Here is a 21964-nt window from a genome sequence, read left to right as displayed (position 1 = left end):
CAGCGCAACTGTGGGCACTGGCTTCAGGCCATTGACGTGTCTCCGCGCAGCAAACGGGGAGGAGGAAGTGGTGGTGAGGCGTGCCTAAGTGCGACACGAACACCTCATAACTACAAGTTACAGGCAAGAATAAGAAAAATCTACTGCACCGCTGGCTAAAAGAAAGGTATCACATACATTAAGGGACATACACCTTCACTACACTGTCAGCACCTCGGGAGCAGCCCAGGTGCTGACAGATTCCCTTTAACCTTACACATAAAATCTGCGTCCCGCTCCTTCTATAAGCCTGGTGCGGGTAGATCTTTAATATAGTATATGGTGGCCATTATTACATTAGTTCTTTCTTTGGTCAGTATTCTTGTCTGTTTTGCACAGAAAACTTCCACTTCCCACCCAATAAAACATAATATCAGTAAATAGTATGATCTTTAAAGTGTACCTGTCAGTTCAAGAAACCTTTAAAGGAAACCTGTCACCAAGACAATGCTATCTAAGGCCGGGTTTACATTTGTCCGGTGGTGCGGCGGCGTTTCCCTCCGGCGCATGAGAAAAGCGCCAGAGGGAAACGCATTATTGAACTGATCCCATTGTTTTCAATGTGATCGTTCAATATATGCGGCGTGTAAATAGTGACGCAGGACCGACCGCACGGGAGAACATAGCATGGAGCATTCTCCTGTGCGGCGCCGCATCCACTAAAGTGAATGGAGTGCCGGATGCCTCGCCTGGCAGGACGCATGCCTTTCGGCTCTGGCATCTGCCGTTGAGGCAAATAGCAGCACAATGTATAAAAATAAACATATATCTCCCCCTGTGTGCTCTCCCCCTCCCCTATAGCCCCCCGTTGCTCCCCCAGTAGTATATAGCCCCCCTGTTGCTCTTCCAGTAGTATATAGCCCCCCTGTTGCCCCCCCCAGTAGTATTTAGCTTCCCTGTGCGCTCTCCCCAGTAGTATATAGCCCCCCTGTTGCCCCCCCAGCAGTATTTAGCTTCCCTGTGCGCTCTCCCCCAGTAGTATATAGCCCCCCTGTTGCCCCCCCAGCAGTATTTAGCTTCCCTGTGCGCTCTCCCCCAGTAGTATATAGCCCCCCTGTTGCCCCCCCCCAGCAGTATTTAGCTTCCCTGTGCACTCTCCCCCAGTAGTATATAGCCCCCCATGTGCACTCTCCCCCTCCCAAATAGCCCCCCTGTGGGCTCTCCCCCTCCCATATAGCCCCCCTGTGGGCTCTCCCCTTGTAGTATATAGCCCCCTGTGAGCTCCCCCAATTAGTATATAGCCCCCCTGTTGCCCCTCCCAGTAGTATTTAGCTTCCCTGTGCGCTCTCCCCCAGTAGTATATAGCCCCCCTGTTGCCCCCACCAGTAGTATTTAGCTTCCCTGTGCGCTCTCCCCCAGTAGTATATAGCCCCCCATGTGCGCTCTCCCCCTCCCATATAGCCCCCCTGTGGGCTCTCCCCTTGTAGTATATAGCCCCTTGTGAGCTCCCCCAATTAGTATATAGCCCCCTGTGCGCTCCCCCGCAAATCCCTTTGAAAATGACAGGAAAACATACTGGGGGAAAAAATGTCAACTGATGAGAGCAACTTGTGGCAACTGATGGAAACTGATGGAAACTGATGGTTTTTAATGAAAAGAAGGATAGAAAAACTGATGGCAACTGATGCATTTTTGGCATCAGTTGTGGTCAGTTTTTAGACAAAAAACGCAACTGATGCAAACTTATATATGTAAACCCAGCCTAATCTATCGCCATCCTGTTACAGAGCAGGAAGAACTGAGCAGATTGATATATATCTGTGTGGGAAAAGATTCAGTATAACATGTAGATTGAAATCCCTGCTCACTTTGTGTTAAGGAGTCCAGTGGGCGGAGTCACTCATTGGACTGGACTCTTTAGCATGGAAACTTCAGAGATTTCAATCAATAATTAAAATCTTTTCCCATCAACCTGCTCAGTAGTTTCTGCTCTACAACATGATGCTGATAGCTTAGGTAGCATTTTCATGGTGATGAATTTAAGATGTCGTAGTGACCGGTCAGACGTTGTGATCAGTGTGAGTCCAGATGCTGAGAGCGACCAGTCACCAGAGGTGCTGGGCTGGATGCCCTTGGTTTGTGCTCGGCCCTCTTGGACAGCTGAGCCCAGTGTATGTAGATGCTAGTAGGGTCTTCCTGATAATCCGCTGGCTCCGCTTTCAGAGGAGAACTGAGCAGAAACTACTGAGGATTTAAGGGCCTGTGCAAAAGATGGATCAGCTGGTGAACCAGAGATTTCTTTGGCTGATCGCCGCCCTTTCGGGTACACGTCTTTGGCTTCTATACAGTTTTTTAAAGTTGTGGTTCATATGCTTTAGAAGTGTCATTTTCTGTGAAAACCATCTCTCTAGGGCTGTCATTCTTCCCTCACTGTGACCTCATTCCCTGACATGACATGTGATGTCACACTGTGACCTCATTCCCTGACATGACATGTGATGTCACACTGTCACCTTATTCCCTGACATGACATGTGATGTCACACTGTCACCTTATTCCCTGACATGACATGTGATGTCACACTGTCACCTCAGTCCCTGACATTACATGTGGTGTCACACTGTGATCTTAATACCTGATAATTGCATGTGATGTCACACTGTGACCTCAGTCCCTAACATGGCATGTGATGTCACACTGTGACCTCAGTCCCAAACATGGCATGTGATGTCACGCAGTTACCTCAGTCCCAAACATGGCATGTGATGTCACACTGTCACCTCAGTCCCTGACATTACATGTGATGTCACACTGTGATCTTAATACCTGACATTACATGTGATGTCACACTGTGACCTTAATACCTGATAATTGCATGTGATGTCACACTGTCACCTCAGTCCCAAACATGGTATGTGATGTCACACTGTGACCTCAGTCCCTAACATGGCATGTGATGTCACACTGTGACCTCAGTCCCTAACATGACATGTGCGGTCTTCATAGCTTCCCAGCCTTATACAGAATCAGTCTATTGTGGCTCTGGGAATAGATGACAAAGGCAGGGGTCCTACTTCTATCATTTTTAATTTTTTTGGCCTTAAAAAAACTGCATGAAAACTGTGTGTGTGAACACAAGCACCCCCCTGCCGCCTGTTGTTCTGGCTGGTCACCTGCTAAGCTGTGGGGGAAGGGCCTTCCTATTCCGTATTACACCTGCACACAGCACACGAGAGGCCTGTAGAACAAGTTCTCACAGCCTGATACCTTGTCAGGCTTATGAGATGGCAGCTCTTCTACCACACAGCAGTGCCCCCCCCCTTCATAGGCGGCCAGTCATCCTGCCCTGCCCCTGTGTCTGCTGCACACATCCCTACACCCACACCTTTGTTTACCATATGGCAGCTGCCGGCGTCTGAGGCGGTGTGTGTGTGGTGTGTGCGTCACATCTGCGTCACCGCTCTGAATGGACACCGGACAGATGCTGCACCCGCTCCTCATTCTCCTGCTCCCTGACAGGACACACAATGGACAGCACTTACAGCTGAAGGTCTTTTATGCAGTTCAGAGCAGTTTTCTTCCATAAAAAAAAGAATGTGTAAGTAATTCTGTGTAATATATATGTTTTACATTCCTTATAGCAAATAATCAATGAGGTACATCATTTGTAGAGCACAAACACCAAAGAGCACAAACACCAAAAATCTCACAAATCAAAATGCTTAAAGGGATTGTGCCACATAGAAGCTAGGTTAAATAAAACATACTTCGAATGTACATGCGTTTCTTAAAATATATTTTTTGAGAGACTTGCCAATCCACCTAGGCAGCTGGGATTGGAGGTAACATTAATGCTGGTCAATTAAAGGTTAACTCCGGTGAAAATGTTTTTCTTTCAAATCAGCTGGTGTCAGAAAGTTATATAGATTTGTTATTTAAGTCTATTTAAAAATCTTCCAGTACTTATTAACTGCTGTATGTCCTGCAGGAAGTGGTGTATTCTTTCCAGTTTGACACAGTGCTCTCTGCTGCCACCTCTGTCTGGACTGGAGCAGTAACAAATCCCCATAAAAAAAAAACTGTGGGGACACAGACTGTCTCAGGAACTAAGAGTGAGACTTAGAAATCGAGGGTACCCAAATAAAGTCCTCAGAAAAGCGTACCATAGAGCTCTAATAAGCAAAAGAGAGGATCTGCTGACTACAAAAAAGAAAGAAAAGGAGGAGCAATTCTCGCGTATAATTGGTACTTTTGATGTAAAAGCACGTGAGGTTAGAGAGATACTGTCGCGTTACTGGCAAATTCTTAAAATGGATCAGATGATCTCAGACATTATCCCCAACAACCCCCTAATTACGTACAGAAGGGGGAAGAATTTGAAGGACAGATTAACACATAGCTATATGCCACCAGGGATATCAGATCAGAACTGGATGCGAACTACTGGATCGTATCGATGTGGTCATTGCTCTATGTGTCCATATATGCTACCAGGCAAGGAAATCCAAAGCAGCAGTACTAAGGAGAGGTACATCATCAGAGACCTGGGGAACTGCTCAACAAAAGGAGTCGTATATATGTTGACCTGTCCATGTCCAAAGAACTATGTGGGGAAAACCTTTAGAAGCATGAAGGAAAGATTAAGGGAACACATTGGAGACATCAAAAACAGACGTGAAACACCAGTGGCTGTCCATTTCAGAAAGCACATGAAAGTAACCCAAGAGGTCTAACATGTCATATAATTGAAGTAATTAAACAGACTAGAAGAAGAGGAGATTGGGACAAAAAACTTTTGCAAAAAGAAGCGGAATGGACATTTAGACTACAAACAGTTAAGCCCTGGGGACTTAATGACTTCATCTCTTACAATTGCTTCATAGAATGAAATAACATTGCATCAAGCGGAAGAAAAGTATAACAAACAAGAAAATCCAAACAGAATTAAATAATAAAAACAATAAACAGAAATTCATATACAGAGGGAACGAAGCTGCAATATTGTGAACATATAGGGGGGAAAAAAAACGCACATTGAGCAGTGGAAAAATGCAACATACAATAAAATCTAAATAATAATTGAATAATAACAATAAACAAAAATCCAAGTACATAGGGAAGGAAGCTGCAATACTGGGAACATATATGCAAAAAAACGCACATGTTCACAAAAAACTGCATGATAATAATTCACAACATGCGGTTGTTTGTGTAAGCATGAGTGGGATCAAAGAATGTAGAACGAGATGAATGACCGCACTCAGGAGTGAGTTGGATGGTGAATATTCAAGTCGCGGCAAGGATGAATTGAAACATAAAGAAATAAAAAGATGTCACTATCTGTTGCTACCATCTGATGTTATCCACAATACGGACTAGGAGTGAAAACGAGGCTTGGTAGTGAATGCGTCCCAATGACCTCACAATTGGTATCACCGAGATCCTCCCTCCAACACGTCAGTCTGCCAGCCGGGAAATCAATAGGGCGTCGGACTACAAGTCATGTGACGGATAGAGGAGGAGCTAACACATAAATAGCGTGAGCTCATAGCTCAGAGTGCGGCCGCCATCAGAGCCGTACGCACATGTACAGCAAGTGTCTTAAATAACTATGCTAAACAAAGACCCCTGATGAAAAGTGGCGATGGAAACGGCGTTGGGTCCTCAAGAGAAAGACTATATCTACTAAAAGGAAAGTAAAAATTGTATTACCATATATGTTATATTGCACTAGGAAGTCTCCTGTTTACAAAAGCACACATGCACTATAGGACCAAGCCAAAGGAACCAGTGGAATAGTGCAATTACAAGTGCAATAAGTATAAGGACTGGTGCAATAATTACAATACTGTTTACATGTTGCGATAATTATGTATAAAGGTCAGAACATATAGAAATAGGATGGTGGCCGATATAGATTAGTAGTAGGTGGTGAGTCACGTGTGTCTAAGGTTTTTTATTTTAATTTATGAAATAAAAGTGAAATTTTAAAGGTTTTTCTCAACTCAGTGATTAATTAGACACAGACTGTCTCTCCACTCTTGCAGTAGGTGCGCTGTGTTGCCGGAGCTGGTCTTGTATTGCGTTTGCTTTATACTGGCAATACCACGCCTGTATGTGGTGTCCAATCGGCTGCACTTTAGTCAGGTTGTGTTCACACGTTGCAGTTTTATCGCAGTACTGTTGCTGTGCTGGGTCACTTCAGTGAAAATGCGGCACTGCTGTGAAAGTTCTGTGAAAAAACTGAGTTGTGTGAACATGGCCTGAATGACATTGAATTCTGGTTGTTGTTATTTCTCATTAATTGACCAGTCCTATTATACCACCTTATGGCACCTCAGTATCTACCCCCATAGTGCCCACACACTGTATTTGCCCCTGTTTTTCCACACAGTATAATGACCCCCTGTTGTGCCATTAAATAAGAGCTTCCATTTTGTGCCCCATACGTACCTCTGTTGTTGTGTTGCTCCCTACAGCCGGTGGAGGCCACAGATGATGCCTTCTGGGACCAGTTTTGGTCGGACTCGGCCACCTCTGTGCAGGATGTATTTGCCCTGATCCCGGCTGCTGAGATTCGTGCGGTACGAGAGGAATCTCCTTCAAACTTGGCCACACTATGTTACAAGGTAATGATGTCAGACATTACTGTTTATTACTTCATGGACATCTTTGGCACTTCGGAAATGTTCCTATTAACATATTTCACTATCTCTGCCCTGAAGGTGGTGGAAAAACTGGTAGCGGGTGCCGACAGCGGTTGTCACTCAGACACAGAGAAACAAATGGTGTTGAACTGTGCTCGGCTGCTGACTCGTGTGCTGCCATACATCTTCGAGGACCCGGACTGGAGGGGATTCTTCTGGTCATCGGTGCCTGGTGCCGGGCGCAGCCAGGTAACCTGCCAGAGAAAACTTTTATTTATTTATTAGGGGTACTCCAGAGAAAAAAGAAACTGGTGTAAAAAAGATACCTTAAATCTTCCAGTACTTATCAGCTGCTGTATGTCCTGCAGGAAGTGCTATAGTCTGACACAGTGCTCTCTACAGCCACCTCTGTCCATGTCAGGAACTGTCCAGAGCAGGAGAGGTTTTCTTTTGGGATTTGCAACTGCTCTGGACAGTTCCTGACATAGACAGAGGTGGCAGCAGAGAGCACTGTGTCAGACTGGAAAGAATACACCACTTCCTGCAGTACATACAGCAGTTGATAAGTACTGGGAGATTTTAAATAGAAGTAATTTACAAATCTATATAACTTTCTAAAACTAGTTGATTTAAGAACATTTTTTTTCCCTCTGGAGTACCCCTTTATTATGTGCTGCATGTTTTCACTTATTGAGTCCGGGTGTACTGCCTTCCTGTGTCTTTCAGGATGATGATGACGAGGATGATGGATCGCGTCCACTAGCTGAATCTCTGCTCCTTGCCATTGCCGATCTTCTTTTCTGTCCCGATTTTACAGTGCAAAGTCACAAGAAAAGTGGGACGGTATGAACACATACGTACAATGCTCTTGTTTTTCTATCTAAGTGGGTGAATGTTTTATTTCTTGCCAGCTCTGTCAGTGTCTGGATGACATGCAGACGTTCTCCCAGTGCCTTCTGTTAAATTTCAGACTTATTAGATTATATGAGCGCTGGTGAGTCCCTTCTATTGTCTCACCCATTCTGCTTCCTGTCTGGTAAAGCAAGACGTGTACATGTAGAGAGACCAGCAGAGCCCACACTGCAGGGCCAGCATTCAGTGGGGAAGCCATTAAAGGGACTTTACAGTAATCCTTAAAGGGGTTATCCAGCGCTACAAAAACATGGCCACTTATCCCCCTCTCGTCTTCAGTTCAGGTGTGGTTTGCATTTAAGCTCCATTTACTTCAATGGAACTGAGTCTAAAACCCCACCCAATTAGGAGACAAGAGGGGGAAAAGTGGCCATGTTTTTGTAGTGCTGGATAACCCCTTTAACACCTGGACGACGGCACTGTATCTGTATAGCAAACCATCGCTAGGGAGGTACAGAGAGGGTTCATGACGTGAGACCTCTCAATACCGTTCTGCTCCAGTTAAATGGCTTGAAAAGCCCCCAATTCATTTGCGGGTGGCTGATCTTGTATACTTACCAGGGCCTCAGCTCCAACGCTGTCCACACCTCACAGATTGCTTCAGGCTACTTTCAACAGGCTAAAGCAGTTGAGTAAACAAAATATCGATCAACTGCATTGATTCCTATGAGCAATCGTGGTATAGCTCCTAGAAGTGTGTGTAAAAAAATAGAGATCAAAAAGTCACATATATGCAAGCAAAATACCGATAAAAAGTATAGGTCATGGCATTATAAGGAAATCTGTTATAAGGATCATAAGGGTATGTGCACACTACGGAATCCCAGCGGCTCACCCACCAGAGATTCTGCAGTTCGCCCCCGCTCACATCTCCGCTGCTCCCATAGGCTTCATTGTTTGGTTTGCCAGATTCCGTCATCCGTCCGAAGAACAAGGGGGTCCATTCTTCGGGCTGACGGCGGAATCTGGCAAACCATAGAATAAAGCCTATGGGACCAGAGGAGATGCGTGCGTCCGCAAGCGGGGGCGAGCTGCAGAATCTGCGGCGGGTGAGCTGCCGGGATTCTGTAGGGTGCACATACCCTAATAGAGCAATTTTAAATACTTTTTTTTTATGATCAAATAAAATATAAGTGATATAAATTGCCAGTAGTATGGCACCGTTCGGGTCCCACTGATGCCCACGTGACCTCTTCTCATTAGCTAAGGGCCAACCGGCTGCTAATAGTCAGACTCCACAACGCATCTCTATGAGAGTGCTCTTATAGAGATGCATTTGGGACCCTGACTTCTGGTCTTCAAAACAAGTTTTTAAAGAAGAAGGTCAGAAGAGCCGCGACATCACTGCCGCGGGACCCGAGCGATACTGTGCCACTGGAAACTGATCGTCAATGGTACTTGTACATATCAGACACGTTTTCTTACTCTAATCATAAGCATTTCTTTATGGCGTTAAATCTATAAGTGAGTGTTTGGATCTTTTTTTCTCTGTAGGACACAGCAGAGGACATTCACACCCTGGACAGCTGTGAGTACATATGGGAAGCAGGTGTTGGCTTTGCGCACTCTCCGACACCCAACCACACGCATGACCTCAACAGGTAGGTGAGCATCTCTCCTGCAACAAGTAGAAGTAGAACATTTGGTAGTGACTAGAGTTGAGCGAACCTTGAGCGCGTTCGGGTTTGTCTGAACCTTAGCGTGCAGCATTTGATTACTGGTGGCTGCAGAAGCTGCATACAGCCCTAAGGCTGCCTGTAAAACATGGCATGGCTGTATCCATGTTTTCCATGACTCCCTAGGGCATTTGACAGATTATTGAAGCCAAAGCCAGGAACAGACTATAAACAGAGAACAGGTCATAAAGGAAAGACTGCGATTTTTCCTTTCTTTTCAAATCCATTCCTGGCTTTGGCTTCAATAATCTGTCAGATAAATCTCTGTGTAAACCCACCATACGTAGAGCTTACTCCACTGGGGTAACATTGATTTGTTAATCTCAATTACTCCATTGGCCCCTGCTCAGTTATGTTCCTGATCCCCCGGATCATTTTGTAAAACTGAAGGGACAATTGATATCCTCTTCCACTAAATTTTTGGTGGCCAAAATGGTAGGAAAAAAGATGATTTACCAAAAATAATTTGTAAAACATAAATGGCGTTTTTCTTTTTCTTTTAGGACAGAACTTCTCAAACTCCTCCTGACATGTTTCTCTGAGGCGATGTATCTTCCACCTTCATCAGAGAACAGTGGGACAAGCAACCCGTGGGTGCAGTTTTTTTGCTCCACAGAAAATCGGTATGTACAGTATAGGGATAGTGCAGTGCTCTTCCAGATTGGAGAAATTTATTGATCCACTTTCAATCTGTGATTGGCTCATAAAGATACAGATATTACTTTATTGTTTTATTGATTTGTTACCTATATGTTATTTTTCCTTTTTAATCATTTAAAGAAAATTGGAGAGGCTAATGTGTATTCCTTATGTCAGCGGGGATTAATGGTAGAAGAATGGGGGAGTTCAGTGATAGATTGTTCTACTATGGAGGCCCTGTGCATGTTTTTAATAGGGTCAGCAGGGTCATCTTAGGGTCCTTTTACACATAGATTTATCTGACACCTTTTTTAAGACCAAAGCCAGAAACAGACTATAAACAGAAAACAGGTCATAAAGGAAAGATTGAGATTTCGTCTCTTTACAAATCCATTCCTGGCTTTGGCTTCAAAAATCTATCTGTGTCTTTTTTTTTCATTACCTGCCCTTTGCTGGAGATACCGGAAGCAAGGATGCTACAAGATTCCCCTGTACGGCCTTTCCGAAGATTCGGTGGCATGATTGAAGTGCTGCATGCTTTGAACTGTCCCATTCAAACAAATGGGATCGGTTCAAAGATCTGTTCCCCTACGGCGCTTTGCTACTACGCCAGAAGGAAACTGAGCCAGATCACCATATGAGTGTAAACCCAGCCTAACAAATATCTGTATATTTCCCCTATATGACGAGACGTTAGTAAATAATAATTCCACCCTGCTGATATACCCCTATATTCAGTGCTTAAAGAGGACCTGTCACCCCCCGTGCCGGGGTGACAGGCTCCCGACCCCCAGCTAGATCCCCTTATACTGACCTCATCCTGCTCCCGGGACTCGGCGAGATGAGGTCAGTATAAGGGGATCTAGCTGGGGGTCGGGAGCCTGTCACCCCGGCACGGGGGGTGACAGGTCTCCTTTCAAAGGGGTTTCTAGGCAAAATAAAAAGTTGCAGGACAGCTGGGGGAGGTTTGAACATAACCACCTCCCAATTCTTTCCAGTGCTGCAATTGTGAATAATAGTTTCAGCAACAGTGCTTCATGGGGTATTCTCCCCTTAGGCATTTGTGACATATTCCCTTATGAAACCCACTCATATCTGCAGTACAGGGGTTCCCCAACCCATCTGCTTAGGTGGCCGCCCTTGTACAGCTCTCTTCATTCGCTTCTATAGGGATTCAGACAATAATCAAACACATTATGATGCAAAGAAGCCAAAAAAATAAATTGAAGCAGTGACCAGTAAGACACATGATATAGTCGTATGAAATACACGTCTGATCAGTGAGGATCCCATCCCTGGGACCTGGATCTCCTGAACAGGGGTCCTCCAACTGCATCAAGGTAGGGAAGGAATGAGATTTTTTCACCCATGCACACAGCTCTCTCTATTCATCTCATGAGATTTAGAGAAACAGCCGTGCAGGACACTTTGTTCAGTCAACCTAAATAAGCAGTAAAAGTAGAACTCAAGGGAAAATGAGACTCTGTAAGGTAAAAAATTTTCAGCCTTAACAGCCTATCCAGGTAACAAAAACAATATTCTAAACAATCCCCCTTTCTTATGCCACCCTATGTCTATTATACATCTATAACCTATCTTGCACCTTTTCCCTGTTTTTTTCCCCTCATACTTACCCACTGTGGACATCTAAAATCATCTTCTCTGTGTCCACTCTGACCACGCTCAGCTCCCTCTCACCCCCCACCCCCTTTGTAGACACAGGACATGTGATCGTCTCTCTGGGGGCTAGGTTAGCTGCCTATTGACTTGGAGACATTATCTGCATCATCTCCTTGCACCTGTGCTGCTTCCATCGACTTACATGTGTCCCTTAGCCTAGGTCTCTGTAATATGAAAAGTTATAGTTCTATCTGTGCTTGCTGTCAGTGAATGCAGAAATATGTACCTGTCTTTGGGGCTCAGCTCTGTATATTGTAAGTGTTATAGATGTTCTTAGAGTCTGGATGGAACTAAAATATTTTCATTCACAGTCAGCAAGCAGAGATCTAAACCTACACTACACCCCCCACCCTCAGTAAACAGATGCCCGTCTGTTATGTTAGCTACACCATACGCACGTCAGCTCTGCTACATCATCAGCGAGTAAGGAATACATATTGGGGGATGTGATCTAAAATCAGTAAAAAAGACAGTCCTGTGTTTACTGTGCAATAGTAATTACAGCAGTGGGCAGGAAAGAGAGATAAAGGAGTGAGGATGCAAACTGACCAATCAGGGAAATGCATGATGGGAAATGTTTCCTGGCTGGCGCCATCTTGGATATAGATCGGCTTTTACAAAAACTTGTAACTCAGGAATGGCAGCAGCTAGAAAGACAGGAGATGGCTCAAAATACTCAGAGGGACTTGGTGAGTAAGACCAGCTAGTATTTAATTTGTTAGCTCCTATGTGGATAACCCCTTTAACATTTGCCATACATTGGCCTGACCATATCTGGGTTGTTATGTAGCAGTAGAAACTACTGGTAACACATACAGACCTCATTGCTATTGTGGACAGCTGTATATGTTGCATACAGTCACCATGTTTGACAGTGTCTCCCTGTAAGAGATAATTATATAAGGGGGTCAGTCATTTTCTTTCACAGTAACTTTTCTATTTGTCTAACGGCGGTTTTATGTTGTGCTTTCTTTCCTCTCTGCAGACACGCACTGCCCCTCTTCACATCCCTCCTGAATGTAGTATGTGCCTACGACCCCGTCGGTTATGGAATTCCCTACAACCATTTGCTGTTCTGGGATTCCCGCGAACCATTGGTTGAGGTCTCTGCCCAACTGCTCATTGTTACATTGGACTCGGACCCCGCCACCACAACCGGCCCCAGCATGGACGGCACTACCACCAGTACTGCCATGGATGAGGGTGATGTACGTCCCACTCCACACACAATGCATATCATGTCCTCACTGCTGAGTATATACTAATCCTCTTCACCTTTCTCTTAAAGAACCCAACACCAGACAATCTGTTTGTGAATTATCTGTCACGGATCCACAGAGAGGAGGTAAGGAGATGTAGCATGCTGGTACGTGTAGTGTACATCTAGCTTATACAAGGTCACCACTGCTCTTCCCTGGATTGTGCCATTACTATGAAGAGACGTGTAGTAATCTTACTTATTTTCACAAAACTTTGATACTGAGACAGACCCTTCTTATTACCTCCTAGGACTTCCAGTTCATCTTAAAGGGTCTCGCTCGTCTGCTCCTTAATCCTCTCACTCAGACATATCTACCAAATTCAACTAAGAAAATCCAGTTCCACCAGGAGCTGCTGGTTCTCTTCTGGAAGCTGTGTGACTTTAACAAGGTGGAGATTTGTTCTGTCCTTGTAGTGGGTGTATGACTAGAGCAGGTCGGGGTCCTTGGTCTCTCACCGTTGCCTTCCCTCTCGCCTCCACAGAAATTCCTGTTCTTTGTTCTGAAGAGCAGTGACGTCCTGGATGTACTGGTACCAATTCTGTTTTTCCTGAACGATGCCCGAGCGGACCAGTGTGAGCCTGCATTCTCCTTGTTTCTTCCCTCATGTCTTCCGTCTTTATCACCTTTCCCTTCAGTTTTATTATTTTTTTTTTCTAATCCTATTGTTGTTTATTATGCTTTTATGTTCTTCTTCTTGCAGCCCGTGTTGGTCTCATGCACATCGGAGTTTTTATTCTTTTGCTGTTAAGTGGCGAGAGGAATTTTGGAGTTCGCCTCAACAAGCCGTACTCTGTGAGAGTCCCGATGGATATTCCGGTGTTCACAGGAACACATGCTGACCTGCTTATAGTGGTGAGTGAGCCCTTAGCTTTGTACATAGGACAGATGCGTTTAGCCCGTATCATATAAGTGGGAAGTGACTGCTATTCTGCTTCTTTTTTTCTGCTTAGGTTTTTCACAAGATCATCACCAGTGGGCACCAGCGTTTACAGCCTCTGTATGACTGCCTGCTGACCATCATAGTGAATGGTACAGTGATGGGGACTACACAATGGGAATAATTTGTCTGCTTAGGTTTAGACATCATCATTTCTTTTACACTTTAAAAGAGAAGTCCAGTGAAAATAAAAAAAGGCAGGCAGGAGGGTGCGGAAACATAATAAACAAAGTATACTTACCAGTCCTCGTGCCCCCATAGGTATACTTTGTATGCTATGTTCCTGAACCCCCTTCCTGCCTTTTGTTTTGTTTCACTGGGCTTCCCCTTTAGGCTATGTTCAGTGGATTGAAAACACAAAAACTAGGCAAATCTTTCCATTATAATTTTGCCCTGTGAGTTTGCCCTGGTTTTGGTTGAAAAAAGACTGACGGAAATACCATGTGTGAACATGGCCTGAAGCTGCATATACTGAAATTTTTTTGAACCAGATAAGACACATTGTAGCATATGGGATAAAGGGAAAAAAAACTTTAGGCAAACCCTTCTAGTTCTTCTTATCTCTGGGGTAAAACAGTAACTTATGTACAAATATGTGAATAGCATACACAAAAAGGTTCGAGGATAGAGGGAGCGGAGTGATGTAAAACCTGGGCTGCAGTACTACACTACACCACTGGATGTCGCCCTGTCAATTTTGAAATAACCCACTAAGAGAATTTTACACGAAAAAACAATGGGCTTAGTTAATTAAAAATCAATTAACTTTTCTTATGTATTAAAAAGGTACCAGTGTGTATTGGTATCTTTTTTAATTCATAATAAAAATGAATTGATTTTTAATTAACTAAGCCCATTGTTTTTTCGTGTAAAATATATGAATGGACAGTACAGAGATCTTTGTAGTGATCTTTCTACACCTAGGCCTGTAACCACGACAAGGGGGCATTCTCTACGCCTAGACAGAGGAGAGAAGATTTCACCATCAGCACAGACGGGATTCTTTACTGTACCAGCAGTGAGACTATGGAACTCTCTGCCACATGATGTTGTCATGGCTGATTCATTAAATAAGTTTAAAGGAGGCCTGGATGCTTTTCTAGATGAATATAATATTACAGGTTATAGATTACATGTGATAGAATGCTGATCCAGGGATTATTCTGATTGCCAATGGAGTCGGGTTGGAATTTTTCTCCCTGTGAGGGGGCGATTGTCATCTGCTTCATAAAGGGTTTTTCCTTCCTCTGGATCAACACAGTAGGATAGAGGTTGAACTTGATGCACTTTTTTTTTTTTTTTTTCCTTGACCTTATTAACTATGTAACTAAACAAGAAAACTTTTAATATGCCAGAGAGACCTGTCAAAAGTAGTTTTTTTTTATTGGTCAGTGTAGATGTAGGAAGACTTTCTGGCAATCATATTGGCCCACATAAGAGCTGTGATCAGCAAAAAGTTGAGGCTTGAAAACAGGATTTCATTTTCAACATAACGGACATTATTTGCGCAATTCCGTCCGGTTTTGTAAAAACACAGCCATATTTCATAAAACCGGACGAAATTGCGCAAATAACGGACGTTATTTTCAACATAACGGACGTTATTTGCGCAATTTCGTCCGGTTTTATGAAATGCGGCCGTGTTTTTACATAGTGTGAACCCGGCCTAAAGGCGTTCCAGAGAATACGTTATTTTTATTATTTTTTATTATTATTATTATTATTATTATTATTATTTTAGGTTGTAAGGCTGTACAGGTATGAGTAGGTCTTCTTTTGTCCACTAGGTGGCACCTGGAGCATACCTTTTGGTACAATACAGTCATTTTAAAACCGTCCATAGCTGTTATGCTGGCACTATCCAGATTGCCACATACGAGAATATAGCCCTAGAATATTGTTTGCTCTTGGCTGTGTTTTTTTTTTTTTTTTAATTCGTTTTTCCAAATGTTTTTATATTTAAAAAAATTACGAATATTACATGCTGATGCATCATGGGATTGACTGCAGGTTTATAAGAGAGAATGCTATTTTATATTTGAAAGTTGGGATGGTGGCTGATCAGAGGTCACATGACCCAGATAGATGAATAAAATGTATGGGTGCAGCTGAGCTGGGATAAAACAGAGGACACTGCCCTCTGCACTGTTGGTTTTATCTCTATATTTATTGCTTTTTGTTTTCGCTCAATTTTGTGCTGTTTAGTTTATACTTTACTCTTTTGTCGCACAGTATCCCCGTACTTGAAGTCCCTTTCCATGGTGGCGTCTAACAAGCTGCTGCATCTCCTTGAAGCGTTCTCCAGCTCTTGGTTCCTCTTCTCCTCTCCGCAGAATCACCATCTTGTCTTTTTCCTGCTTGAAGTTTTCAACAACATTATCCAGTATCAGTTTGATGGTGAGTTTCACTTTGGTGGGGGTCCTGGTAAGGGGGGCGGGGGTCTCCTATTTGTGTGTTGTGACATTTGCACTCATCTTTTTCCTATTTTATTCATTCTTTATCTGAACCATGTTCATGACTATTACTTTTCTAGGTAATTCCAGCCTAGTTTATGCCATTATCCGGAAACGTAATGTATTTCATCAGTTAGCGAACCTACCGTCAGACACTCCGTCCATCCAACGTGCACTTCAGAGGAAAAAGAAAACAGCTGAACCCTTGTCTCGCACCAATTCTCAAGATGGCGCCTCCATGGAAGGCTCCCGGCCTGCTGCCCCCGCAGAACCTGGCACCTTAAAGACCAGTCTAGTGGCCACACCTGGTAAGGCTCTGTTGTGATTTCTTTTCTATGTGAAAGGACCCAGTTGTGTATTTCATATTGGAGTCTTCTCCAAAAGCAAGAGTCTTCCATCTGTAGACAGCGGTTTGGGGGGTTCTGGTCCCTCGTCAGTACAGAGCAGGATGCTGGTTGACTACAGAGATGCCTTTTAGAGGAAACTCTGGTTCGGCAAGGATGATATTGATTAGGACTGATTGACTCCTTCATCCTGACAGGTATAGAGAAGCTGACCGAAAAGTCCCAAGTATCAGAAGATGGGACCCTACGAGCTGTGGACCCAGAAGATCCTTCATCACCTGGAGAAAGCAGCCTATCCCGTCCATTGAGTGACACAGAGTCTCAGAGCGGGGTGCGTGATCTTAAGATCTCCCTTTCCTTTTCTACGGCCGTTCATACAGGTTTCACGTTCTGTTCTTGTGATCACTGTATTTTTATTTGGAATTATTGAAACTTTTGCATAGAAATATATACAGTATTGATGGTGTCAGACATGGCAGACGTTATCAGTTCTCTAAAGTCATTGGGGGAGATTTATCAAACTGGTGTGAAGTAGAACTGGCTCAGTTGCCGCTAGCAACCAATCAGATTCCACCTTTCATTTTACTAACAATCTGTGAGGAAAGTAACATGGAATCTGATTGGTTGCTAGGGGCAACTGAGCCAGTTCTACTTTACACCAGTTTGATAAATCTCCCCCCCCCATTGTTTGTTTCTATCTTGTCTTCTGAGCTAGCCAGAAAATGCTCCTGTATGTTACCTGGATTTGTCTCTAATGGTGATGTACTTACATCCTGCAGGAAGCCGCACAAGGCCGGCAGAGCAGACGCCACTCCAGCGCTTCTTCTCAGTGGAACCCAACTACGGACTGGGTGAGTCAAAAGGGGAAGCAGCAGGTGTGAGTAAGTGAAAAGTGTGTTGAAGGAGTTGTCCAGGATTTGAAAAACATTCTTCTTAAAACAGTGCCACATCTGTCCTCAGGTTATGTGTGGTATTACAGCTCTATTCAAATCAACAGAACTGAGCTGTAATGCCAAACATAAACTAAGGACAAGTGTGGTGCTGTTTAATAAAGAAAGCTTCCATGTGTTTTTAATTCTGCATAAACCCTTTTAATTTCAGCCACATCACCATATCACTGACTGGTAAAAGTGTGGTATAGGTGCACATTATTCTCAAGCATTTCCCTGAACTGTTTTATATATTTTTCTTTTCAGTTTTATTACTGTTAAAAATAGTCAGTGCTGAAGCTTTAGCCTTTATACATCACCTATGAATACGGGTATATGACAGTGCCGCTGTCGTAAATCGTAGCTTTCACAACCTAGCTCATCACTTTACAATATAGGAGTTGTGTGAAATCCGCAGCAGTAAAAAACAGTGTGTGTCTCTGAATAGCTAAAGCGGAAGTGTAACATATCCATCACCTCTGACAAGCTTGGAAATATGCTCAGTACAATATGTGCAGATTGGGCTCTGTTCACACCATCTTTGGGCACTCTGTAGCAGGTATATGTCTGGAGTATTTACTGTATGTTTGTACTGTGATAGTTCTATAAAATCTATGGAATATTTGTTATCGACAGGTCATGTCATGGAAGGTGAAGCTTCCCCTACAGACAATCATGAGGCTCCTGCAGGTCCTGGTTCCACAAGTAGAGAAGATCTGCATTGACAAGTAAGATTGGGTATCTTAGTGGAGTTATGGCTCCAATGACATTGATAGTATAAGCATATAAGGGCCAGCTGGCTACATGGTTCCTCTGAGCTGATGTAGTGACCAGACTCCATCCCTTCTGCCTCTGCAAAGCCAGTGGTATTGTCATGGGGAATGTAAGCTACACTAGGAGCACCATAGTAGAGGGAAAGAAAAGATCCAGATGGCAGACATCCAATAAGTAACACATGAACTGGTATACTAGTATGTAGAATAGATCTTCTACATTCTTCTCTAATATTTGTCTAGTTTTTTAAGTTTATTTAGCGCTTCTTTAATGCACTAAAGAGTGCTAGTTTTTAGAAATTTACTTTTGACTTGTTATCGGGCATGTAAAAAGTTATTGATTGCAGCAGGTCTCACTATGATTAGGAGATATAGCTTTGGAGAGAGCACATCCACTCCCCGGCAGTATCTCCTGATCGGCTTATTCCAACAATTTTAGTCTATGAGGCTACATTGTTGGAATTAGTGAGTGGCTGTGCTTTCTTTCTGGCTTTGCCTCCTGATCACAGTGCTGAGACCCACTGCAATCAATAACTTCTGACATAAATGAGGCTGTAGCCATGTTTTCCCAGACTCTCTAGGGCTGCAACTCCTCCAGCAACTGGGATTTTATTGCCGACCGATCAGACTCGAGCACGCTCGAGTTGCACTTATCTATACTGATGACATGTCAAAAGTCCTATTTAATAACAGATACTCTTTAACTTAGTAAATTGTGACGGTCATCTAAATACTCATGTAATACGAGGCCTCTCTAATTCACAGGGGACTCACTGATGAGTCTGAGATTCTAAAGTTTCTCCAACATGGCACCCTGGTGGGGTTACTGCCTGTGCCTCACCCCATTCTGATCCGCAAATATCAGGCCAACGCTGGCACTGCGATGTGGTTCCGCACATATATGTGGGGGGTCATCTACTTGAGGTAAGAATATCATACTAATTCTGACATTTTACGGGATGTGTGAATGCAGCCTTACACAGTGCATAATAGCAGTAATACCAGGCACTGCCACTACCAAAAGTATGATGCTGTTCCAAGTACGCAAAGAAAGGGGAAGCTCTATTAGCTGCTTGGTGGGGTAAACATTAAAGCGACTCGGTACCCACAATCTGACCCCTCCAAACCGCTTGTACCTTCAGATAGCTGCTTTTAATCCAAGATCTGTCCTGTGGTCCGTTCGGCAGCTGATGCAGTTATTGTCCTATAAATATAAATATACTTTTAAACTTGAAGCTCGTGCCAAACGGGAGTATCTGTGCCCTAACTTTGCACCACCCCTTCGTCCCTCCTCCCCACCCTCTACATCATTAGAAATGCTACTGAAACATTTTCTCCATGCTGAACATTGCACAGGTGATTAACGATCCAGCCCATGTGCCGGGCTGCCACAGGTGGGGAATAGGAGACAATCTGCCTGAAGCATTCCTAATAAAGAGGAGGGACAGAGAGGTTGTGCAAAGTTAGGGCACAGATACTCCCTTCTGGCACGGGCTTCAAGTTTAAAAGCATTTTTTTAGCACAATAACTGCATCACCTTCCAAATGGACCGCAGGACAGATCCTGGATTAAAAGCAGCTATCCAGTGGTACAAGTGGTTTGGGGGGTCAGATTGTGGGTAGCCGCTTTATAGGGGTTATCCAGCTTTAAAAAAACATGGACACTTTCTTCCAGAAACAGCACCACGCTTGTCCTCAGTTTGTGTGCAGTATTGCAGCTTTGGTCTCATGAAATGAATGGAGCTAAATTGTAATACCACACACAGCCAGAGGACAGGGGTAGAGCTCTTTTCACTTGAAATTAACTATGTTTTTCTAGTCCCTCATTCTGTAGTCTTGGCATTAAGGAACTCCTTATGACATATGATTTACTTTTGCAGGAACATGGATCCTCCTATTTGGTATGACACTGACGTGAAGTTGTTTGAGATCCAGAGGGTTTAGACATAACCATTAATTATTAACATCAGCTAAGTACTTGTCATCCATGAAGCCATCAAGTCTTGTCATAGGATGTCCCCTTCCTGGCGCTCAAGTGTTTGCACAAGTTATTGACTACTTACTCCCAAACCTCTATCTGCTTCATGGAGCGACAGCGTATCTTCCCGTGTCTACTACTGATAAGCCTTTGTTATTTTTATATTCTTGTTTTACAGATTGATTTGCTGTGTAGTTGAGAACTTTGTAGCTGCTTTTAGATTATGATTTCTGGCATCTCTCGCCGGTGTCATAATGGGCCACATATCACCGGAGCCAAGTTTACACAACGTTCTTGCTACATCTGTATTGTTTGCCCACATTGTCCGGTCTATGGGTGGGCAATGAGCCTGTGTTTAAAGAGCAGTTCCTCCTGGTAATGTTAATCACTATATGATTTGCACCTATTTTACCTGAATACATATCGCTCTTAAAGGGATATTCCTGTATATGCCACAAATGTGTAATATATGGAGGCCCCACCTCTCCGACCTGCACCTGTCAGATTGTGGTCCCTCTTGTTGCAACAGCCAGAGGTGGTCGAGAAACCGAGGGCCGGGAGGCTCTCGGATTAGATGTTTGCCACAGAGGTGGGATCTGCATTTATTTAACATTTGTGGCATATCCTTAGGATATATGTGTTGAGATAAGAATGCTCCTTTTAAATCATGTCCACCGTTTTGTTCTTTATAAAAAAAAATTATGGCTTTCTAAACCTTACATGTCCTGAACTCATTCAGGAATATAGTTAGAGCTGTAGTCACAGTTTTGCCGGTAGTTATTAGACATAGTCATCATGCATACTGACAGACACATCCCATACTACTTAGCATTGCTCCTACAATGGTGTGTATTGTACAATTTCAATGGTGTGTACAATTGTACAATGGTGTGTATCCTACAATTTCAGTGTACATTATAAGTAGTGTCCTCACATTACTTACCGACAGCAGCTCCCTGTGTACCTCCAGGCTGGACTGTCCTGCTCTGATGATTCTGTCCATAGGATGGCTGACATGACGGAGCATGTGACCAGGCCCCGCCCCCATTGTCCACCATAGGCATATACAAGCCCAGTGTGGACTTTTGAGGGTGGGACATGGTCACATGCTCATCCATGTCTGCCATCTTATGGACAGAATCACCATAGAGCAGGACAGCACAGCCTGGAGGAGGAGAATCTGATTTTAGATCTGTGAGGTACACAGGGAGCTGCTGTCAGTGTATACAGTGAGTACACTTACTAATACTGTACACTGAACGATTTTACTATAAAGTGACCAACCCCTTTAAGGAACTCTCATTCCTCAGGCATCGATCTGTACAAAGATGAGTAATGCCGTGCATTTAAGACATTGCTTTACTTTTTCTGTACATTAGCTCTATACGTGTAATCCCATACAAAGGTGGACATAGCCATATACAAAGTATAAACTGCTCGGACACCAACCATTTATGCCCAGAGCTGATGTCCATTTTACCTCTTATCATGGCATTGAGGGGAAGTGAAGATGAAACGTGTTACTGTGGTGAAGAAGCCTCTTGTGAGATATCTGGATCATGGAAATGACATTTAGGGACCATTAACTTTAAAACGCACCATAATATCTACTAGATAGATGCAGTCTGTATACATGTATACCTGTCGTCCAGGAGGAATTGCTCTTCCTGCCCCTTGTTACATAGCACTACATCTCCTGTATGTGAAATCAGATAATCTATTAAATTATATTAATAAATTGATCTATAAGTATTAA

General features: G+C 43.6%; 1 protein-coding gene across 2 annotated transcripts in view; it reads left to right on the top strand.

The window, feature by feature from the left end:
• HID1 (HID1 domain containing) overlaps positions 1 to 21964 on the top strand; it is a 25008-nt gene extending 3044 nt beyond the window's left edge. The window contains exons 1-19 of one of the 2 annotated variants that reach the window (XM_069953347.1): positions 3394 to 3577; positions 6459 to 6608; positions 6705 to 6875; positions 7353 to 7469; positions 9033 to 9139; positions 9718 to 9837; positions 12519 to 12741; positions 12822 to 12878; positions 13043 to 13183; positions 13277 to 13367; positions 13496 to 13647; positions 13746 to 13824; positions 15965 to 16129; positions 16266 to 16493; positions 16727 to 16860; positions 17309 to 17380; positions 18095 to 18186; positions 18997 to 19155; positions 20111 to 21964. In XM_069953347.1, coding sequence (XP_069809448.1) covers positions 6765 to 6875; positions 7353 to 7469; positions 9033 to 9139; positions 9718 to 9837; positions 12519 to 12741; positions 12822 to 12878; positions 13043 to 13183; positions 13277 to 13367; positions 13496 to 13647; positions 13746 to 13824; positions 15965 to 16129; positions 16266 to 16493; positions 16727 to 16860; positions 17309 to 17380; positions 18095 to 18186; positions 18997 to 19155; positions 20111 to 20174 — 2112 coding nt within the window. In that variant the 5' untranslated portion in view covers positions 3394 to 3577; positions 6459 to 6608; positions 6705 to 6764 and the 3' untranslated portion in view covers positions 20175 to 21964. Of the gene's footprint in view, positions 1 to 3393; positions 3578 to 6458; positions 6609 to 6704; positions 6876 to 7352; positions 7470 to 9032; positions 9140 to 9717; positions 9838 to 12518; positions 12742 to 12821; positions 12879 to 13042; positions 13184 to 13276; positions 13368 to 13495; positions 13648 to 13745; positions 13825 to 15964; positions 16130 to 16265; positions 16494 to 16726; positions 16861 to 17308; positions 17381 to 18094; positions 18187 to 18996; positions 19156 to 20110 lie in introns of those variants that run through there. The other variant, XM_069953346.1, reaches the window with a different exon arrangement.

The sequence above is a fragment of the Dendropsophus ebraccatus genome, chromosome 14 (genome assembly GCF_027789765.1).
Source record: "Dendropsophus ebraccatus isolate aDenEbr1 chromosome 14, aDenEbr1.pat, whole genome shotgun sequence".
Lineage (NCBI taxonomy): Eukaryota > Metazoa > Chordata > Amphibia > Anura > Hylidae > Dendropsophus > Dendropsophus ebraccatus.
This window is presented reverse-complemented; position numbering and strand designations above follow the sequence as displayed.